Raw genomic sequence first — 23,490 nt, forward strand, 5'->3', positions numbered from 1 at the left:
TCTCTTTAAGACAGAGTCCAGCCTTGGAATTGGTAAAGGTTGAGGATTTGAAAACTAGTACACAAGCTAGTGTCTGTGTTGATGCAAATTACCATGTATAGTCGTTCATAAGCCGAATTTTTTTTTTTTTAGTAAAAAAGGGAAGAACCTGAGACAGGGGTTGGCTTATGAACGAGTATAGGGAGGGAGAGGTGGGACACAGCCCCTCCCCCACAACAGAGGAAGCCAGGAGAGGCAGCACAGCCAGCAGAGACAGAAAGGAAGAGGCGGGGCCAGAGTCTCTCCACTTCTGGCCACGCTGCTCTCCCCACAGCCTCCAAAGCAGCTGCAGCTCTGGTGCTGGCAGGCTGTAGCCGCGCCTGGCCCAGCCTGCCAGAGCAGGCTCCGGCCAGGTCAGAGACATCCTTCCCTGGCCCTCGCCAGGTAAGGTGGGAAGGGATGGGATGGGATGGGGAGAGTGTGGGGGTCCAGGGCTATTTGTGGGGTCATGTGGGGGGTGGTCACAGGGGTTACTCCCCTGATTCCCAGCTTTTCCCCCTCCAAAAAATTTCCCCATCAGTTGCTGTCTCAGCCCATCAGGGTAAGCAGCTGCGCGCCGGGACACTTTGTTTACTTAGGTTTACCTCCGTGCCTGCGGACAAACCATCTCGGACCACCAGCGGCCCAGGAGCCAAAGTCTGCTGACTTCTGAATTATAGAGTTGGCTTATGAACAGGCTATAAAATTTTTCCATTTTTACTTATCCATCTTGCGGGCAGGGGGGTCAGCTTATAAACAAACCGGTTTATGATCGAGTATATACGGAACCTGACTAACTGGAGGGAGAAAGACTTGCCCATAGCCATTAGCAAAAAGGACGCACCCAGCCAGCCAATGGATTCTGTTACAAAAAAGAGTTCAGATTTTGACCCTACTGGACAGGGAGGAAGGGAAGGATTAAACCTTGCAAATAAATGCCACAGGTTAACCCTAAAATACTAAAACTCCAAGGAAGTGGATAAACTAAAAGCCTATGTCAAGGAAGACTCTGAGGTCAAGAAAAAGCTACAAAAATTCAAAAGGGATATTAAACAAGCTAATCTAAAGAATGATTTGTCTAAACCGAAGGCTTGGCATGACAAAAATAACTGTAAATGTACATGTGTGATAGAACTGATGTTAATGTTATTGCTAATGATTGTAACTAACTTGTTGCTGATACCAAGAACTGTAAAAATGTACAATGTGCATGGTCTTTTGAAAAAGCCCTTGAACATATTAAGAGTGGTACATAATAGAAACCCTTATGATTATGCTGTTTGGTTCAACAAGAACACACTTTGTGTTAAAAAGCCTAAAAATGTTGAGGCTTCACAGCTAATGCATAGACATGTCAGACAGAACTGATACTAGAACCGAGGGGTGAAACCTTGGCTCCACAGAAGTCAGTGGCAGGTGTTTCATTGATTTCAGCGGAGCCAGTATTTTACCCCACTCTCCAATATGGCAGTTCCAAGCCTCACCCACTCAAGCATACTGCCTTTCAAAATAAATGTGCCAAATCTATTGCCTGGCTAGCCTAGCTGTAACTGCTACTTTAACTACTAGATCACACACTCCTTCCAGAGACTGGAATAGTGCCAAGGAATCCTAATTCCCAACACTCTACTGCTGTTCAGCAAATAATTGGATAATGCACTGGAAAAGTATGTGTCAAGTCCCCTTTAGTGGCTGATCTACATAGAGGATAACAGTTATTTCTTTAGGTCATGTGGCAGATGTCAGTGTTGGAGATCTGAGGGTCGATAGTTCAAACACTACTGATGATTCATATGACGTGTCTTTCTGTGGTGGTTCTGCATGAATTAATTTGTTTTCCAGTTTTCTTTTTATAAACTGGTTTAGTTAATTCACATAGTGAGAATTAACTAAACCAGTGAATTTCTCACTTTTTCACATAGTGAGAAAACATCCTTAAAACACATTTCACAGTTAAAAACAATTAACCATCTTTTATTTGGGCCGCAACATGCAATGAAACACGGCTGTTCTACATTTTAGTCATCTGTCAAACATTTCAATTGCTTGTGTCACACCTCAGCTGAGAAAATTTCACAACAGACTAACACTGTAAATATTTGAGCCACTTCTGGGGTCCCTGCACTACATGGGCAAAAAATGAATTCCAGTACAACAGAACATGAAGTACCAGCTCTATTGGATTTCAGTGCATTTCCACCTCAAACACCAGCCCTGTCTGAATGTAATGTTTGTGAACCAACCCAGTGTGACCATAATGCACTTGAACGTCACACATTGGTCCTGTCTGATGGCAATATATTTGTTACCTATGGCATCAGGTGGTTGGGGGAGGATGAGAGAGAGAGAGAGGGAGAGCGCGCACAATCCTATTTTTAAACTTAGTCCCTATTGTGGCTAGACCTCTCGGAGGCCCCATTCCCACATTTTATCATTTGGCCTTGTGTTTCATGTCACTCTTTCTGCAAACATCAGTCACAGTGCAGTCAACTTTGTGGAGATTTCTTCTATGTAAACAAAACTCTAAACCAGCGGCCTGCCGTAAACATGCTTCATATCATGAGACTGCAATAGAATTGCACAATATAGAGAGAAGCCTTTTTATAAAGCCTGGTTAAAAATGAAACAACATAAACCTGGCATAGACTTTTCTGTTTATTATTGTATTGCTTTACTTATTACAATAATGTGTCTAAAGACACATAGTAGTCTTTCCTCTCTGGCTTGGTTTGGAAGCATTTACCTTCACTCCTTTGCCTTTGGTAGGCCAGAAGAGTGGGTTTCACACTGACCATCTCTGAGCTACCAATAATTCAAGTGACTCATCCAGTGCAATTCCCCCCCCCAACCCCGCTCCCAGAAATGACCAAATGCCAATTTTCTAGCAGTAGTAACTGTTTTTGTTTTTTAATGGAACATAGCTGACATTGATAACAGTATTTCAAAAGGAGAAACTAGAGCAATTATCCTCTGGGATACAGGGCTTTTATATAAACAACCAAAAGAACAAAAACCCAGAGTAGGATCTTTCTCAGCACCTGAAACCAGAAAAAATAAAGCATTTGATTAGAGAACTGTGTCTGGACAGTGCAGGTTCCAAAAGGTGAGGAGGAAGAGGAGGAGGAGGAGGAAGAGAAGACGTTATGAATACAGGTGTACTTAACTATTTCTTCAAAGGTCAGGAACACACTGCAGGGTAATCAATCCCACTTCATATACCAGCTGTGAGGAGACAAAGAGAAAAGCTGTTCAACTTCTTCCAACAAAGCGGCTATATAGACAGACACAAAAGGCTGTGGCCCAGCCAAGCTACAGGGCTGATATGTCTAAGTCTGTAGGTTACAAATCACAGTTCATGTGTGTATTGTACTATATTGTGAACTGTGATTTATTTAAAACCTATACAGTTACATGCAACAAACCACAGACACTGTATATAATATATTTTTGTAGGTGTTATGTTGAGTACAACAGAAATACCCAGAAGTAAATAAAAAGAGGTCATCTCTTTCATGACTGCATCCTGCCCTTACAAGAGGATAGACTTGACTGAATACACCTGTCCTGTCTCTAACGACCATGATCTTAATCAAATTCTTGTTGAATACAGAATAAATTCCAGCTAAAACTGACAAATGTAACCCTTTGTTATATTTAACATATTTATATTTAACGTTGTCCAGAGCTGTACAAATAGAAAAAACTGTCTGCAAATATTTGTTTGAATTTAAGAGTCAATTTTTATTCCACTTCATGCGTGACTCCTTTTTTTCTATACTTTCTGCAAATATTTGAGTACTTGGGGGTGTTATTCTCCTCTGATTTATACTGTTGTAAATCAGGCATAAGCCCATAGAAGTCATCAGAGATATAATAACTTTATGCCAGTGTAAATCAAAGAAGAATTAGGCCCTTAGTTTTTACTAAGTGATCATTTATGAAAAGTGATTTTTGCCCAAATTTTTGAATATTTACCAAAAATTAAATTTGGATGATTATAAAATTTAAAGTAGGATGATTGTTGATTGTAAAATTTGCTCTTCATTCTGTGTTGTTTAGTGACCTATTTCAGATAATAAGGAAACGTGCCATGCAGTAAGTGAATATTCACAAACCACAAGTAATCTGCAGGCCAAGATTGATTATTCACTAAAGAAATTTATGAAATTCACTTAAAAAAAAAGTTATTTGCTAAGAAACTTGCAAATACTTTGCAATAATGAATAAATCAAAGAATTTTGCAATCTGTTTCCAGACAAAACATTAACAGAAAAAATAAAGCAACATTCATTAAACAAATATTTTGTTGTGAATTATTCACTAGCCCAGTCATTATCATAATCCTTTACATAATAGTACACTTAAGCCCAAATCCAGCTCCCCCTGAAATTGATGGGCTTCTTTCCACTGATTTCACTGGAAGTTGGATCTGCTCCTAATTTGGAACTAGTATTTTGGATTTTAGAACAGCAGCAATAAGCAGCCCCATTTCATAGAGTGCCATGTAGACTACAGGATAACATGGGCTGGGAGGATAGATTTTCAAACGCACTCAGCGTTGGCCTCTCTCTGCTTCCACTGAAGTCAACAGGAGTTTTATCATTGACGTCAGTGGGAGGAAAATTAGGTCCAATCCCATGCACTTTTGAAAATCCTACTTGTAAGGCAGATGTTAACAGGATATAGGTATAGAGAACACATGCACATAACTCACCACTTTGAAATGAGCCTTCAAGGCCAATTCTCATCTTTACATATCCAGGAGGAATGGTATCTGAAGCAACGCAGGAAGCTGGATGATATTTGAGGGCATCTTTACGAATGCTTCATTCCTCTGATGCTTTGGCTTCTTATAAAGCTGTGGGTTTACTTTTACACTCTTCTTTTGGCTTATTAGGTTTTGTAAGGAGCTTGCCAGTATGTCTTATTTTTCTGTGGAAATTTGCACATTATAACAATCTGGAGAAAGAAAACACTGTATTGCCCATTGTCACAGAACAAAAGGGTGGAAAAATAAATGAGACTGATGTTTCAATATACAATACTTAAGAATGTAGCCCACTAGCGCAGCAAGAAGAGGGAATATGTTTCCATTACACACCCTTTTATTCAGAACATGCCCATACAAGAAGACACATTGATAGCATCAGACTAGGCCAAGAACATGAAGAATATTTGAAAGAAATCAGATTGTGGCAGCAAGTGAACGTAGGGATGAAGAGCAATGAAAAGCTTGCATCAAACCGTTCAACTTTGCTCTCTAAAAACAAAATGAAGTACAACAACAAGTTTGATTTAACCAGACTAAAAATGGAACCTCATCTAATAAACACTTGGAACAACAAATCCAAGGCCAAATTCTGGCTTTAAATTACTCTTCTCACAACCTCACAGAGTTTGGTCACAATATCAATGCATATTTAAACACAGACCCAGAAACTCCTGCTAGTCATTCAATGACTATCTGAATGATAGAGATCCAAGCTATCTTCTACCCCAGAATGTGAATTTCTTAGAACACTTTAAAAAAATGGGCACCAGAGCCAATGCAGCACAGAAAAGCTTGGAAGCAGCAGAGTATTTAACGCCTGGCTTCCATTGCAGCACTGTTAGCCAGAATAGAGAACTAAGTCACTGTTGAGCCAAACAGCACCCAAGCATGAATACATCACCTCTCTAAGGCAGTGGATTAGCGCCTGCTTTCACCAGAGCTGAATTTAGCTCAGATGAGTCAAAAGCATACCTCTCTGCTGTACAGAATCATAGATGACATCATTCCTTTTGATCTGAATCATATCTCCAGGGGCATACTGGAGTGCAGGGTTTACACTGGTAGAGAGTATATACTCCCATTTAATTCTGGAGGTCAGCTGTGGGTATGAAGGGGATAAAAGTCTTTGCTAACAGACCTTGCTTTCTCAGGCTATGAACAATACCCACAAATGCCTACATACAGGTTTCTGGCGGGTTGTAGCCCCACACAGATCCCATGTATTGCACATAATGAGCAGCATGTCAACTTTAAAAATTATTGTTCCACTCTGTACCTCTGACCAGCTCAGCTCTGGTATCATCTACTGGCATACTAGTGTAGGTTACAGACACCAGGCAGGCTGAACGATGAAACTGATTATAGACAGTATGGCGAATCGGGGCGACCGCTCTGGGACCCGTGCTCTGGAAGGCCCTGTGCTTCAGTGTGCATGTGTCATGCAGGGGGTTCTAGGCCAGCCCAGGGAGGTTGGGATTAGCAGTGCCTAGAGGGCCAAGGGGACCTGGGGGCTGGGGTTAGGGGGGGCCAGGCCGTCCCGGGGGTTAACAGGGGACCTGGCGTTGGCAGTGGGGGTTGGGCCTGCACTCACCAGCGGGAAGTCACATCGTATTTCTTTTTCTTGCTCGCCCACCGGAACATGCCAATGCCAGGCTGACCTCATCCACTGCCCTTCCATCCTGGGTCCCACCTTTTCAGGGACCCCCCCCAACACAGGGGACTGCTTGCGTCTAGCACAGGTGCCATCTTGTGACTCTCTATCGTCTCTTGCCCCCCAGCACTGGTGTCCCCTCCCCACACCAGATTTCGCCTGTATAAAAAATGTTAATGGGGGTCCATACAGGCTGATTTGTGGCCCCGCACTGCCCTAGGGACAGCCCTGGCTATAGAAAACACTATTTAAATAAATTGGTCCTACAGAATTTCAAGCTTCTTTTCCTTCTATTCCAGGGGTCGGCAACCTTTCAGAAGTGGTGTGCCGAGTCTTCATTTATTCACTCTAATTTAAGGTTTCGCGTGCCAGCAATACATTTTAACATTTTTAGAAGGTCTCTTTCTGTAAGTCTATAATATAGAACTAAACTATTGTTGCATGTAAAGTAAATAAGGTTTTTAAAATGTTTAAGAAGCTTCATTTAAAATTAAATTAAAATGCAGAGCCCCCTGCACCGGTGGCCAGGACCCAGGCAGTGTGAGTGCCACTGAAAATCAGCTCGCGTGCTGCCTTTGGCACGCATGCCAGAGGTTGCCTATCCCGTTCTATTCTATTTCTCTTCCTCATCTGACATCTTTGTCACACATCTTAAATGCCACTGTCACGCACTTTGCCCTTAGCTGGTCATACAGGTTCAAAACTTAGTTGGAAGTTCTAATCAATCAACTCATAAGGATGAGAAATAAAAACAAGCAGGGATTTCACCCCCGTGGATTGATGCATCCTGCTGTTTATGGAATCCTACTACTCCACTCCTCAAGCAAGAAATGGAACATGCTCTATCTGTGTCTGTCAAATCTCTGTCCCCTTTGTATGTATAAAGGGAAGAACTTGCCATTAATGATTAACAGGAACAAGACAAACAGAACGTCCTACCATTGAATCTGACAGATTGACTTCCAGTGTATTCAGTGGCAAAGATAAGGTTATCTGAAAGTTACCAGCCATCACCGGGGACATGGAGGTGGTCTGCTTCTTCAAAGTCGTATGGCAGGAGCAACCAGTTTAAAATTCTTTCCTGGAACTTCGGGATGTGAAGCAGCTTTACTATCCATTGCCAACAAAATCACTGATTTGCTTCTGAAAAGTAAAGCTGTATTGAGTCCACTAGACAACACACTCCAGTATTGGACAAGATCGCTGGGCTGAACATATTTCTTAAGATCCACATGGCTGAAGGTACTGGCTAGAGAGAAACAGAGGACAACTCCCTGAGCAGTTAAGCATCCACAAGAAAATGCTTTTATCTTCACCAAGTGCTTGGAAACGATGCAGTGTGTCTGCCAGCTGCCTAATTTACCACTGTCGGCTTTTAGTTTTCCTTTATCATCATCAGTTTTCCAAACTGGCAGCAAATCAAGGAGACAGCAATTTCAAATTCTCTGAAATGGAGAGTGAGCTTGTTCCTATGTTGTGTCTGAAAGTTGCTGCATCAGTTAAGCTCTCCCTACTGCCCCACTTTCCCCACAGAGGAACAGCTGCTTCCCTGGGAAGGTCCCTTTATACAGAAAAACAAGTGAATCAGCCTGGCATCTCCAGGCTGTGATAGAAAAAGAGGATTAACCAATGACCTCACTTTCCCCCTACTTAAATATTGTAAGTACTCTGCTTTCCCATCACATCAACCTTACATCAATGTGCAAAAAAACAACATTCCAAGATACATGCCTTCCTCTAGCAGCTAAAACATTAGTAGAAAAGTGTCAATGCATTTTGTCTTCAGGAAGGAAACATCCATGAAATTACCCAGAGAAAAGGTTAAACCTGCTCAGCTACTGAAATAATCAGTCATCTGCCAGCACCTGGGAAATTACTGCAGTGTGGAACAGAGATGATTATGTACAGGAGCAATTTTCCTAGTGCTTATGCCATTATTTCAGTGAGAGATACAAGATTATTACATGAGCTGTTTTTTTAGCACATGCAGCTGTTAAACCAATACCTGCAAACGTATCTGTATAAAAGGCATTGCCCCCAAACTGACCACCTTATTCAGTGTGACTTCTAGTCAATTCCTGACTAGAAGTCACAAATATCAGTAGTTTTGTACTGGTATCCTGGCACTAGATTGTGGCTTGGATTCCACCTGTGCAGGAGAGTAAGAACCCCCACCACCACCCCTCAGCTAGAGCAGCTAAACCAGCCTGGTATTGTTCAGCCTAAATGTACTACTCCCAACTCTGGAGCAAGAAGGAAAGAAACCGTGCCTCAGAGGGGTGTCTCTGAGTCACAATGCCTATTGGGGCTATGCCTGGGGTGGCGCAGTTTATGGACCATCCCTTTCTCAGGGCAAACTTAGCTCATTTATAGGACAAGAAACTGGTTTCAACCAGGAGTAGCAACATATACCAAATACCACAGCATTCCTTAGCGGATTTAATGCCTCCATCAAGTTTGCATTTTCATATATTGATACCTTCAATCACATGACAGTACAAAAATATAAAAAAACAGACCCCCATCAGTTTACACTCAAACACTGCATTATTAACATAAATCCCAATCTGTGCTTTATTATTCCCTCATACAAAACTAGATACTGCCTTGTGAGAAAAACAGAGATCTAGAATGCCATTATACTGCCTTAGGAGACGGAGGGCCTGATCTTCCACTTCATTACACTGGGCCCTTACTATAAGGGCTTCAGCTGAGGCATACTGACACGTGCCATAGAGGATCAGGCCCAGAAATGTCTAGCAGGTCTTCCCCAAGAGGCACCTTGGACAAGCAGTGCTCAGGTCTATATTATGTTCCCAAATGTCCTAGCAGTTGGAAAAGCCCATTTGTGAGGGCTGCTGCACACAGTTGGGCCTAGAAAGTCTGACATAAAACAGCTCATTCTATAGATCCAAAACTGGAACTACCCTGTTTACTCATTAGCTCTAGTCCACTGCTCAACATAAAGGTATTTTCAAAATACAGCCACAGTTTTGTGGATGGGTGGAATCAGCAAAGTTGTTATGTCTTGCAATTTCCATTATTTCCTTTTTTAAAACAAGGAGAGAACAAAAGTAATTATGCCTCTTAACTTGATTCCAGTTTTTTCTATAGCTTCTATACCACCAGAAATTAATTCTGGTTAAAGAGCACCATTAATACATTAACCTTACTAAATAATGCCTTTACTTCACTGCCAAAATGTTTTTTTAAATGGCTCAAGGATCACATCATACCAATGTTAATAAATTAGACTAAGAGCATCATTAACTTAACTAAATCATTCCTGTATTCTAACTGAAACTCTCCTCAGGCTTACTTTATTGCAGCATATAGTACAATTTGGGCACTATGGACAAGATTTTCAAAATTGGCTGCCTACAATCCGGCTCCTAAAACTAGATAGGCTCAAAAAATAAGGGTTCTGATTTTCAAAAGTGGGGCTGAGCACTGCAGCTCTTATTGACTTCAGTGAGATTTGTATGTTCTCAACACTTCTGACAATCAGACCACTTACTACAGAAACCTACATGTGGATTTAGGAGCCTAACATTATGCACCCAAATCTTCAAATTTGGACTCCCATAAACGAGCAAACAAATTCTCAATGGCAGCACTCTTGTACCTCTTACAGCAACTGGAGATATCAGTGCTGGCACAGGACTCAATCCTGCAAGGTGCCAGCACCTTCTTCAAAGTGTTGAGTGCCCATTGCCTTTACTATCTTTAAAAAAAACAGGAGTTCTTGTGGCACCTTAGAGACTAATAAATTTATTTGAGCATAAGTCTCTAAGGTGCCACAAGTACTCCTGTTCTTTTTGCAGATACACACTAACACAGCTGCTACTCTTTACTATCTTTGTTAGTGGTACTGACACATCCCATTTCAAGACACAGCTTCACTTGTAGTTCTACAGCTAAACAGTGTGCATGGGTTAGCCAAGATATGAACAGCCGACATGTGAGTCATGTTGGAGACCTTGAAGAAGCTGAGAATGTATGCTCCAAACAGATAGAAGATGGATGGACCAGAAATATTTAAAGTCTACATATTGAATTTCGCATAACATGAGTCCTTGGCTTTGAGTCAATAAAGACATAATTTCAAGATGATACACATATTGTTAGTGTCCTTTCTGCGCTCTGATGTATCTCTGTAATTGGTATGCTGCATATCACATCAAAATGTTTTCTTGAGCAAAAACTGCTCCTAGACAGAGTATGTAGGATTGATTAACCTAATTATGGAAAAAATACTACACAAGCACACTGTTAATAATGGGGACTGCTCAACATGTGTATTGTATTAGCTCCCATTTCAGTTTTCCTCCTGCAGAAAATTACTTAATGACTACTTCAACAGCGGAATACGCTTTTCAAGCACCAACACAAAGATGTCACTCTGTATGGAGAGTGAATCAGGACACATGGCTAATACCAAATGGCTATTGATGGTCCATCTGATAAAGTCACTGAAGGAAACTTAAGAGTCACAAGCCAGTTCATTTCTTTTTCCACAAGTGTCTAGATAGACTATTTCGTTCTGACATTTCCAAATTCATACTGAGCTAATACGGTATTGAAAAAATAGCAGATTAGTTCAATCCTTAACACTATCCTTTTTGGAACAATAATGCAAAAAAAAAGATCATCATCAATAATAAAACATGATTATTCAATGCAGTAAATATTGTAGTGCAATACTAGTCTAAGCCAGCAGTTCTCAAACTGTGGTTTGGGACCCCAAAGTGGGTTGCAATCAGGATTACCAGGGCCGGCGTTAGATTGGCTGGGGCCCAGGGCCGAAGCCTGAGCCCCACCATACAGGGCCAAAGCCAAAGCTTTGCCCCCTCCCCCGCACAGGGTGGTGGGGCTCAGGTTTTAGCTTTGCCTGCCCCCACTCTCCCAGTGCAATGGGGCTTGGGCAGGCTCAGACTTCAGTCCCCCCTCCTGGGGTCAAGTAGTAATTTTTGTTGTCAGAAGGGGATCGTGGTGCAACGCAGTTTGAGAACCCCTGCTCTAAACTATCTCTATTCTGGAAACATAGTGTGAGTTCCATGGCAAACATCGCTCCTAGTGTAATCTATCCACTATGACAATCTCTCAATCCAGCTTTATTAATCCACAGTTTCTTTTCCTCATTATTATCTCTTCAGTGAATTTAACAAACATCAGTACTGCAGAAATATAGAAAGAAAAAAAAGAGATTACTTTAATTCTGGCCTGCTAGTTGCTGTGTCTAAAGGCTGTGAAAAGCATTCAAAGTGCCTCTGAAATTAGACTACACTGAGAAATAATTTGCTTGCATATATTCGCACACACATTAGCTGGAGAGCAAAATAATAATGAAAACCTCTTGCTTTATAAACCATATGAAACAAAATGCAATCAAAACTCCTTTCTGATTTCATTCGTAAAAAGCTGTGTGTGTTCAAAAATGAGATACTACGGGACTAATCCTGAATTCCTAACAGTGACAAAACTCCTATTGACTTCAATGGAAGATTTATCTGAAAAAAGAGTTCATTACAGCAAGGGTAGGCAACCTATAGCATGCAAGCCAAAGGTGGCACATGAGCTGATTTTCAGTGGCACTCACACTGACTGGGTCCTGGCCACCGGTCCGGGGGGCCCTCCATTTTAATTTAATTTTAAATGAAGCTTCTTAAACATTTTAAAAACCTTATTTACTTAACCTACAACAATGTAAGTAAATTTTGTTTTCTAGTAAATAGTGTTTTCTAGTTATATATTCTAAACTTGTAGAAAGAGACCTTCTAAAAACGTTAAATGTATTGTTGGCACGTGAAACCTTAAATTATAGTGAATAAATGAAGACTCGGCACACCACTTCTGAAAGGTTGCCGACACTTGATTTACAGTCAGCTAGGTCTTTTCCTGAGACAAGTATTTATAACAAGAATGTGAAATAATTTACCATAGCCAGAAACTAAACAGCAAAATGCCTCATCTTGGGATTTCTACCACAAGCCGGGTGAGAAATTCTGCCTTCCCAAGAGTATTTCTCTCCCTCTCTCACACACACATACACCACCATACCTCCCAAGCAATCACACCTTTCTCTGAGCACATGCACAGGGGCAGAGGGGAGCTGAACTGGAGTTAACTCCTCATTCACTGGGAACCAGTACCCTGTCAAAGGCCCATTATAGCTGTAGTTCTCAACCAGGGGTATGTGTACTACTGGGGATACGCAGAGGTCTTCCACGGGATACATCAATTCATCTAGATATTTGGCTAGTTTTACAACCGGCTTCATAAAAACCACTGGCACAGTACAAACAAAAAATTCATACAAAATGACTTGTTTATACTGCTTTACATACTATACACTGACATGTAAGTACAATATTTATATTCCAATTGATTTGTTTTATAACTATATGGTAAAAACGAGAAAGCTAGAAATTTTTCAGTGATAATGTGCTGTGACATTTTGTATTTTTATGTCTGATTTTGTAAGCAATTAATTTTTAAGTGAGTTGTAATTTAGGAGTACACAAGACAAATCAGACTCCTGAAAGGGGGCACAGTAGTCTGGAAAGATTGAGACACACTGCATTAGAGCCACGAGGGCCAGCTGTGGAATTCAGATCCAGACCCAAACTTTCCCAAAGTCCAGAGGCAGCATTTGGATCAGTGTTTTCATGTAATCCCATCTCTAACAGAGTTGTGATGTTTCCATTCCTTGGCAACTTTATAAACTCTGCCCTGTCAACATCCACAGCACAAATCAGCAGAGCCTTGCAAATATGCAGATATACACTTTATAGCTGAGGACCGTGTTTGTAGATCATGAATTGGGTGTGGATACAAATTTTGTATCCACACCGGGCTTTACAAATCAGAGTGGCAAAGTCTGGGGTCCCGTATCCGATGTAAACTTCCATTTCATGCAATAACAGAGATCTCTACGCTGTTCTGAATCTGAAGGAACTTTGCATTGCTGGGAACTAACCTTCTGAAATCTTGTCAGATGCATAGTTCATATTGCCTCTGCTTTTAATGAAATAGAATACTTACTAATGGCTCTCAAGTCAGTTATTCAATTTCCATAACATTTTGGCTGAAGCTTATTTATACTGTTTTCTAAACCTCAGTGCCTAAAAAAAGAGCCAAATCTCATGGTGGTTTCAATAACTTGACATATTGCTTACTCTCAGCAGATTTTTATTAAACCACTATTTGTCCAAGGGTACAGCTGAATTCAACTTTCAGTTTCTTTGACAAAATGTAACAGCCCTAGCCTCAAAGCAAGAGATACATGCTTTCCATGGGCTTTGGATCACAAACTCATGGATAATAACTTAAGGGTTCTCAATGGTATTCCACGAAGTAGGTGAATATTTTTGGCCTGATAGAGTCTCCTGTCAGATCACTTGGGCGCATTCCTCAGTCCCAGATCCAATTGCTTGGCACTGCCTCAACTACACAAAGCAGCTGGAAAGTGTCTTAAAGGGGAGGGGAAGCTGATGATCCTAGACAGATGCCACCTGCTCCCTCTTTTCTAGGTAGCAAGCATGTCAGGAGCGGGCATGATGCAGCAGTCCCACTAGGGCTACTACAGCCAGCATAACTTAGAAGCCTGAGCATTGGAGGCTGGTTTCAGAGGTGAAAGAAAGCTGGGATGGTCCAGTATGGCATACCAGTAAGAGCCGGTACACAGCCGACCGTGCTGGCAGCAGCCAGGACCCCTGGAGCTCTGGTGGCGATTTAAAGGACCCGGGGCTCCCAGCCATCACTGCTACCATGCCAGCAGCCAGCCCTTTAAATCACTGACGAAGCCCTGGGGCACTGGCCCTTTAAATTGCTGGCAGAGTCCCGGGGTAGTGCTAGCTGGGAGCCCCGGGCCCTTTAAATCACCACCGGACTACGCTGAAGGGCTGGCTGGGGAAGTCTGGCCCAGGCCCTGCCCCTTCCCCCCAAGGCCTCGCCCCTTCCAGTTGAGCCCTCCCCGTCACCTCACTCAGGACCCCGGCCGCTCTGCGTACTGGTAAGTCCCTCAAGTTACTTTCACCCCCGGCTGGTTTAGACATTGGCCATCCAAAAGTGGGGGAAGAGAAAGGTGGCTTTACACTAAGTGCTGTCGAGGACTGAGCTCTTTGCCTCAAGCTTGAGCTTTTCACTCACCTCATCTATTTGAAACCTCAAGGCACCAGGACCAAAGATCACTGAAAAGCACAACTCACACAACAGTGTGTGTAGGAGTCCAGGAACTGTTAAGCTAGCTACTCATTTGTAAGGCTCCCCAGTGGCCTGAGAAAAACATCACACACGATGAGTTCCTGCATTCACTCAGCACATATCTAAATCTATACCTATATGTACTGTACCTACAGAAATCCAAAATCTTAATTGTAATGTTCTTTATTCTATGTTGGTATGCTATTTTGGCACATAGCTACATTCTAAGCAATTCAAAATATGTCAGGATCCTCCCTCCAATGTACATTGGATTAGCTTGCTTACAGCCCAGGAAGGATCTTGCCTTGTATTAAGTATGCATCCATATTGCATCTACAATGAGATTTCCAGACATGTTCAAAGAACATTTTACTTGACCATAATATTAATAACTAAAATTTTATGGAGAGCTTTCCATCCAGAGGTCCCAAATCATTCAAAAAACTTTACAAACTATAAATTGCTTACCCTCAGCAGATCATTTCACCCCTCTTTAATATACAGCCACCTCTGAGATGGAAGGAAGCAGCTTTTAAACTATGCCCAGCAATACTATCCAAATACTTAAGCCAACCACAAATACAGGAGGAAGTTAACTACTGTACCACTGTGGCAATAACTATTACATATATATTTGTATTACACCAGTGCCTAAAGCTGCAAACAAGACCAAAACCTCATTGTCCTAGGCATGGTACAGACACATAGTAAGAGATAGTCTATACCTTGAAGAGCTTACGAACTAAGTAGACCATACAGACACAGCTGGGAGAAAGGAACTATTATCATAATCATACCAGATAGGGTATTGGGACACAGAGACACTAAGATCATGTCTATCTGAACACTTACTCTGCAGCAAACTGGATTGTAAATCTACCCTGCCCTAGCCTGCTGCACACTAACACAAACTGCCTAGGGAATTCATGGAAGCTCTTTCACCAGAGGTTTTCAAAAAGAGGCTGGATAGCCACCTGTCTTGAGTGGTTTAGACGCAACAAATCCTGCATCTTGGCCAGGGATTAAACTAGATGACCCTTGCAGTCCCTTCTAACCCAAAGGTTCTATGATTCTAACTGTTCATGTGGACCCTGCTGCCATACACTAAGAGTTCCAGGACGTGCTTCAGTGCATTCCCGTTTCAAAGCAGGGCAGATCAAAGCGCATGATGGAAGGTTCAGTGTGAGGCAGCAGGGTCCCAAAACGGACACCTAGCGTGTGGCACACAAGTGCCAGGTAGACTTACACCCCAGATTGCCACAAACTAGATGTTCATGTAGACAAACCCTCAGTGACTTGCCCAAAATCACTCAAGGAGTCATGGCAGAACTAGGAGTTGACTCCAGATCTTCTGAATTCCAGTCCAGTGCCTTAACTACAGCCATAAAGCACCTTCCATCCAGGCAAGGATCTCAAGGCATTTATAAATGTTACTGAATTTAAATTCAACCTCATAACAGACATGAGGTAAGTAAATATCTTGATTCCCATTTTATTATGGTTATTAATAACCATAGCATATAACAAACATACAATCCTGGCCCAAAGTGCTTAATATACCAGTGAGAGCCCAAGCAATTCTTCCACAGTGACATAGTTAACCCATGGCCAACCCTGAAACAGAAAACCAGACTTCCCTTGCTTCGACCACAAAACCATTCCACCTCCAATCTAGGCAGATGGGAAGTCACCTGCATGAGTTACCTGACAGTAAAGCTTAGGCATAAGATAAAGATGGACCATGGCTTGACTAACCTTGGATGTAAAAATGTCAAGGCACATGACTGCACAAGAATTTCCTTAACAGAAGCAGCACTTTCCCCTTCTTATACAGACAGATTTGCTCCTGGAGCAAAATAACCTTAGGGATACAACCCTTTATCAGTACAGTTTTCCAGGATAACACAGAAGTTTAAATTACTGTATCTGGCACCTTGACACAAGACAGCAAGGTGGCTGGTGCACTCATTAGCTCAGACTCTGTACCTTTGCACATTCTTTTATTTTAGAGATCTCAATGCCTAGAGAAAAGAGATCTCCATTCCTCTGGCTGGGCCTCATATGGTATAATCTTTTATTCAAAATACTAAGGCATTTCTATTGGGCTCATTAACATGTACAGGGGGGTTCTCTTACTTTCTGAAAGAGGGATACATGCTATATGCCTATTTTGAAGGAAGATTATTTTGGCTTAACAAGAACTGAGTTTTGGCGATTGCTCCAGATGCAATATCTTGTTTTATTAATGTTCAGACACAATAGTGATGTCTCAACTTAATCGAGAACTTTTTTTTAATGCTTTTGTCATTTGGCTCTGATATTTGCTCCTTCATCACAGAAACATAACTAAGACCAAGATCTCTGTTTGGATATGGACTAGCTAAGTATGGACATGTTTGCAACAGGGTCGCCCAAAGGATTCAGGGGGCCTGCGGTCCTTGGCGGCAGGGGGCCCCTGCTTCAGCAGTAATTCGGCTGCGGGGGTCCTTCCACTCCAGGATCCGCCGCCAAAGTGCCCCGAAGACCCGTGGCAGGGGGCTCCCCGCCGCCAAATTACCACTGAAGACCCAGCTCTTCAGCGGCGGGTCCTGGGGTGGAAGGACCCCCCGCCACAGGTCTTCGGGGCACTTCAGCAGTGGGTCCCGCAGCGGAAGGACCCCCCGTCGCCGAATTACTGCCAAAGACCCAGAGCAGAAGAAGTTCCGGGGTCCCGGGCCCCGCAAGAGTTTTCTGGGGCACCCAGAGCGAGTGAAGGACTCCACTCTAGGGGCCCCGAAAAACTCTCGTGGAGGCCCCTGCGGGACCCGGGGCAAATTGCTCCACTTCCCCCCCCTCTCTGGGCAGCCCTGGTTTGCAAGCCATGGAAGAGTAGCTAGCTGATATGTCTCTTTCCCACTGTCTGGTTTTGTTGTTCTACTACTTCTAATCATTGAGTCAATTACTATTGAAAACATAGTTTTGTCTGGTTGCATGAGTTTAATTATTATTTACCAGGCTCTAAAAGAAAAGAACATTTTACACTGATCGATCAAAATCTGATTGATCTATCTCTAGCTGATTGATAGATAGGAGAGATCTGTCCAAGAAGATATATTCTGCCCTCACAGGGGATAGACTCAGCTAATAGTTTTCATCAAATCCTATGACCAGTAGGAAGATGATTGGTTACTGGGAGATAATTACACCTGTGTCATGCCATTATCAGCATGTTATGAAATGCTACCTCTGCAAATTGCATAGAAACCATATACTGTACTATGGTCTTGCAAATCTCTAATCAAATCCTATATTAAATGGAAACAATGACTGCTCAATTTAAGTGGGTTATTTAGCATGTTTACAGTAAATCACTTCATGCCTTAAACTAAACTTTTATTATGGCAGCGCATTAAAAAGGAAGAAATTTCTCAGTTGATTCAAATAGCATCCTCTTGCACAGCCTCAAAGTCAGGTCATCCAGGCAGATTACAGAAAGGCAAAGTAAAGAATGCAGAATTTAAGCATATCAAGCTATTAAGCATCTCACTTGGCATATTACTATGATTCAGGATTAGCTCTAGATTTATGCCCATGCTTGCACCTACAAATTCTACATTACTTAACCTTAATCAAAACATATGATGATGAGACTATGAAAAGAAAGGCCATTTAACGCCTACTGTCACATGTACTTAGAACTCACGCATACACTTCTAAAGAATATTAAGGTTAGAAATGGTTTGAACCAGAACTGTAGATCCAAAGTTCAGTAAAGTCTAGCTCCAAACTTCCCAGCTCAGCCTGTCTCTATATTGGCCTCAGACTGACACGCCAAATCAGCCTATAAGATGAATGGATGGATAACTGCCATATAAGTGCCAAGTATCATAATTACTATTAATATACACCTCTTAATCTTGAGGCTGTAAGAATCTGGCTCTAAACTCAAGCCCATCTCTAATTAAGACAGAAGCTCTTCTCTTTCCCCCCTCCCCCCCCAACAATATTATTTTGTGCTCATTTGCTATACTGTGAAAAAGAGACACCAAGAGAGCCTTGTGCTGTGGACTAGCAAATTCAGGAACGGATCAGACCTTCAGGTCCATTCCTGGTGAAACCTAACTGAGCTACGGACGTACAGTCTATCTCTAGCAGAAAGACATCAATACACTACATGAAGTGACACATGCCACTAGCCTGTTGCCCAGTATAATTGGGAAGCAATGTGAAGAAGAGGAAAGGTAAATCTGTACAGTGAAAAATCAAGAGGGGCTCGGGAAAGAATACAAAACTCAAGATGAGAGACCTGGTGCAGAAATAAAATTACTTGATTCATAACATCATAATTTTATCTGTAGATTAAAAAACTCTTTAAAATGTTTGAGTAAATACAATTATCCCCATTTTATGGATCGGATAATGAAGATACAGAGCCCTTAAAAGGCTTGCCAAGGCCATAAAGCAAGTCCTCAACAAAGATGGGGATGGAGCTCTACTGACCTCAATGGCAAAACTCCCACTTACTTCAACAGGGTGAGGATTTCACCTCAGATTCTTAATCCTGAGCTGCACACGCTGCACTACTTCTCAACCATTTAGGATGAGGCCATTTAACCCAAAGCAGAAAAAATTATGCAATCGGTGTGACTCAAACAGCACAGCCAGGAGAAGAGGAATGGGAGATGGCTGAAATAGAGAAATAGAAGATTTGACACAGAAGGCTGAATAGGAAGTCAGCAAAACAAACAAATACATCAAATTAAGAAAGATAAACAAAACTGAGAACAAACCCAGATAGTTTGAAAACTAAAACAGTCAAAGGCATCATTAGAAATAGTTTTGCCTTTAAAGCAAAAAACGGTACATGTTTTTTATACCAGTGTTTCCACATTGACAATTTCATAACTTAATTTATATTTTTTCCTTTCTGCTTGTGGTTGGAAAAGTTCAGAATAAAACGGCAGGTATGCCAAGCCTGGACATCAGTTACAAATTGACACACAGCACACTGCTGGGATCAAAGCCAAAGCCCACGATTCCCCATCTCTCTGAAATCATTCCTCAGTATTAGCCACCTCTGCCTGCAGATGCACTGCTATCGACGGTCACCTCTAAGGACCCATTCTGCTTTGGATAAATCATTCTGTATTTATGTTGGCGTGATCCATCTAAATCAGACCTTATTTACACTGGGGGAGGGTGGGGAAGAGGTGGCTGTTGGCACTAGACTGATTACACCATCGCAAATATCAAGCATAAATACACTTCTCTAGTATAAACTGTGATTTGTACTGCAGCTTTCTTCAGGTGATATGCACTAGTGCAAGCCATGGCTTATAATGATGTAGCACATCTACACTAGGGGTTTGTAGCACAGTACCTACAATAACGCAACCCTACCCCAAACCCAATACAAACAACCAAAAACAATGTAGACAAGATGGCAGTGGTCTTCCCCTACCCTCCCTCACCAGAACATTTATTTTTAGACTCACATCCACTCCAGCACCCCAGTTCTACTGCAGCCTTAGACACAAATGTATTTAAAGCCTTCAAGTGCTAGCCTGAGAGCTTTCTAGGGCTGAGAGTATCCTTCTTATTTCTTTGTACTATGTCTAGTACAAAGGTGCTTGTAGTGGGCCAGCGTGGCTCCCCTCCTCCCCGGAGAGGGTCGAGCCCTGGCAGAGCCCAGAGTGGACAGAGCTACGGAGCTCTGAGCCCGCCCCTCAAAGGGTCAGGCAGCGACCCGGAACTATAAAAGCCGGCCCTCAGAGCTCAGTCAGGCCCCAGCGGCCGGAGAGAGCAGACGTCCCTCCGGGAGCTCGAAACCGTGAGATGCCAGCGACCCAGGGGAGCCGCCCAGGCTGGCCGGAGCTTCCTCGCACTCACTACCAGGAGGAGCTGCCTGAGCTTCCCCGCACTCGCTACCAGGAGGAACCGCTGGAGCTTCCCCGTGCCTGCTGCTACCCGGAGGAGCCGCCAGTGCTACCATGGCCTGAGTATCCCGAGGAGCTCCCAGACCTACCACCCAGCCCCGGTCATGATGAGCCTATGCTCCTGGACCCCGCTGAGGCTGACGTTAGGACCCAGGTAGGTCCCAAGGGGGAGCGCGGAAGCAGCCCGGGGGCAGCCGACCCCAGTCAGGCTGCGGAGTTGCTGGAGCCTATGTCAGTGTGTTGCGGCCAGGAACCCCACTGACTGACCAGAGGAGTGACAGCTGCTCTTGGGGCCCAGGGCTGGGACGCAGTGGAGTGGGAGGGCCTGCGTCCCCCCTGCCACCCCACTCCGGGGTGGCAGACTCCCCCCTCTTCCTGGCCTGAGGAGGCTGATAACTGTTACTGCTGCTCAGTCCTGCCCCAAGGCCTGAGCTTACTGCCTCAGCGTTTGCTGCCCCGCCCTGACCAAGGGCTGGGCCTGTAAAACTGCTACTGTTGCTCAGCCCTGACTCAGGCCTGAGCCTACTGATTCTGTGTTGCTATCTGCCCTGACGTAGGAACTAGCGCCTAGCGGTTGTTACGGCTCAGCCCTGCCGGAGGGCCTGAGCCCCTCGCCCATCAGGCAGACAGGTACCACAGGGACTGCCCGGCTAACTTCCCGGGCCAACCGGAGCAGAGTGGGCCAGCGTGGCTCCCCTCCTTCCCGGAGAGGGTCGAGCCCCGGCACTCCCTCATTTACAGTGCTATTGTAATACAAAAAACAAAACAAGGTCTATAAAGGGACTCAATCTAAACTGAACAGGATTGACAACAATTTGTATCACAAAGCAATACACCTGGCAGCGCTTCTCAAAGGAGACTAGCATCAAATCAACTTTGCTGTCTTTAAAGCATAAACGAAAACACCAGTTTTGGATGTTGCACCTGCTAGCTATAAACACAGAGGCAAAAAGAATATCATAGCAAGGGAGCAGTAGCTGGCTCCACTCCTCAGCTTGTGTTGCCTGCAGATGGGGCAGCGCACAGCAGAGCCACCTGGCCACACCTCTGTGTAGGAGGCGGAGCGCGGGACATGCCGCTGCTTCTGGAAGCCACTTGAGGTAAGTGCTGCCTGGAGTCTGCACCTCTGAGCCACCCCCCATGCTCCAGCCACCTGCTCCATCCATGATCACCCTCCCACCCTCCGAACCCCTTGGTCCCAGCCTCCTACACCCCAAACCCCTCCTACACCAGCTCCACCCCAGAGCCTGCACCCCCAGCCAGAGCCCTAACCCCCTTCCGCACCCCAACTCCAATTTCATGAGCATTCATGACCCACCATACAATTTCTGTATCCAGATGTGGTCCTTGGGCCAAAAAGTTTGCCCATCCTTTGCCTAACACATATTCTTCTGCTCTCCTAGTTTTGGAAATTATGAGACTTAATTCCAAAACCAAATCAACCTTTTCCAGAGTTTTTGGGACAAAATATTGAGACATACAAAATGATCCACAGAAATGTTTAGTTTAAATTTCACAGTCTGCAGTGGACTTACCGATCCAAAGTATCCTGAGGCACTTTACTCCCTCCAGCTCTGTTGGTGGCACTAGCATTCTTGTTGGCCGTCATGGTCATTTCTGCTCTCTCTGGATTTGGATACCTGCAAGATACCAAGTCATACGATTAAGCTTTCCAAAGTGCTAGAGATAATATTCCCAAAATACCATGTCAGGAGCGGGCAAAACACAGAGCGTCTTATCGTTTTGAAAAATCTGGTCAGTCAAATAATGGTTTTGCAAAACCAAATCCCCTGATCAACTGTGGTTCAGATCTGAATCCCATTTTTTCAGTCCCAAAGTTGAAGTGATATGTGTGCAGGAGTTGGATATATGGCTCTGATTTTGGCCCATCTCTATTAGCACGGAATTGGATCTTGGTTTTGCAAAATTTCACTAATTGGCTTTAGCTCTCTGTCCAACAGTGCTTGCACAGAAGTCAGTAGTTGCAGAGAGTGACACTGGCAAAGGATAAAGCTGAAACTAAAGTTCTGGATATTCTAAAAAAAAATCTAAGAAACTCAACACAGTTTGTGTCCACACTACACCATTTTTGAACACAGCCACAAGCACATTGCGGAATCATGCTCAAACTTGTTGGTTACATGAAGAGATCGATAGATGGTTCTGACTAGCTCTCCTGGCAGTCATGGGATTATTTAAATAAAGCTACCTTGAGATAGGCAAAAAAACTGATTCTGCCTTCCTGCTCTGCAGAAAGGTGGTAATAACTCCTAATTACTGCCTAGCGGTATTGGGGGATGGGATCTGGGAACAAACCAAAAGCCATAAATTAAATTTTAATCACAATGAAAAATATGCATATCCAATTATTATTTCTAGAATTTCCAATCCGAACAAAATCTAACATTCCTGAGTTTACAGATTCCTTATGGCTGGCCTGATGTAAAAGAGCTTCCAAATGCTGTTAAAAATAGACAAATTTTGTTTGTTCTGTTTTATACCCAGGAGGCAGAAAGAATAATCAGAATCCTGTAAGAATGTCAGTGTGGAGATGGCAGGCAGTGTGGAGAAGACCTTGCTGATGTAGCCTCATGAGACACATGCAAACAAAAAATACATCTATCAGCTTGCTCCTCAACTGCAAAGGGGCTTAGATGTGTAACACAGGAATTGCTGAGCAAAAAACACATTCTGGAAAAAACTCAGTGGTAAACAAGGGAGAGATGGTGACTGGTAACTCTGTGTTCGGCAAGCCCCACAAGTATGTGAGAAAGGAATGCCAGAGAAAAGCTGAACTGTTCAGTCATGCTCCCAAGATTCAAAGAGGGGGACTGCATAGACTGAGATGACATTTGCAACATCTCCACATACTGGCAAAGAAACAATCCATTACTGAGGGATTAATTCTGGCCGCATCCCACTGATGTCAG

General features: G+C 43.2%; 1 protein-coding gene across 8 annotated transcripts in view; it reads right to left on the reverse strand.

Annotated features, from left to right (window-relative positions):
- DENND2B (DENN domain containing 2B) overlaps positions 1 to 23,490 on the reverse strand; it is a 284,103-nt gene that overhangs the window by 133,174 nt on the left and 127,439 nt on the right. For all 8 annotated transcript variants that reach the window (XM_050954512.1, XM_050954509.1, XM_050954515.1 and 5 more), the window contains one exon: positions 22,096 to 22,200. In XM_050954512.1, the coding sequence (XP_050810469.1) occupies positions 22,096 to 22,175 (80 nt within the window). In that variant the 5' untranslated portion in view covers positions 22,176 to 22,200. The remainder of the gene's footprint in view (positions 1 to 22,095; positions 22,201 to 23,490) is intronic.

This window comes from Gopherus flavomarginatus, chromosome 5, assembly GCF_025201925.1.
Source record: "Gopherus flavomarginatus isolate rGopFla2 chromosome 5, rGopFla2.mat.asm, whole genome shotgun sequence".
Taxonomy (NCBI): Eukaryota; Metazoa; Chordata; order Testudines; family Testudinidae; genus Gopherus; species Gopherus flavomarginatus.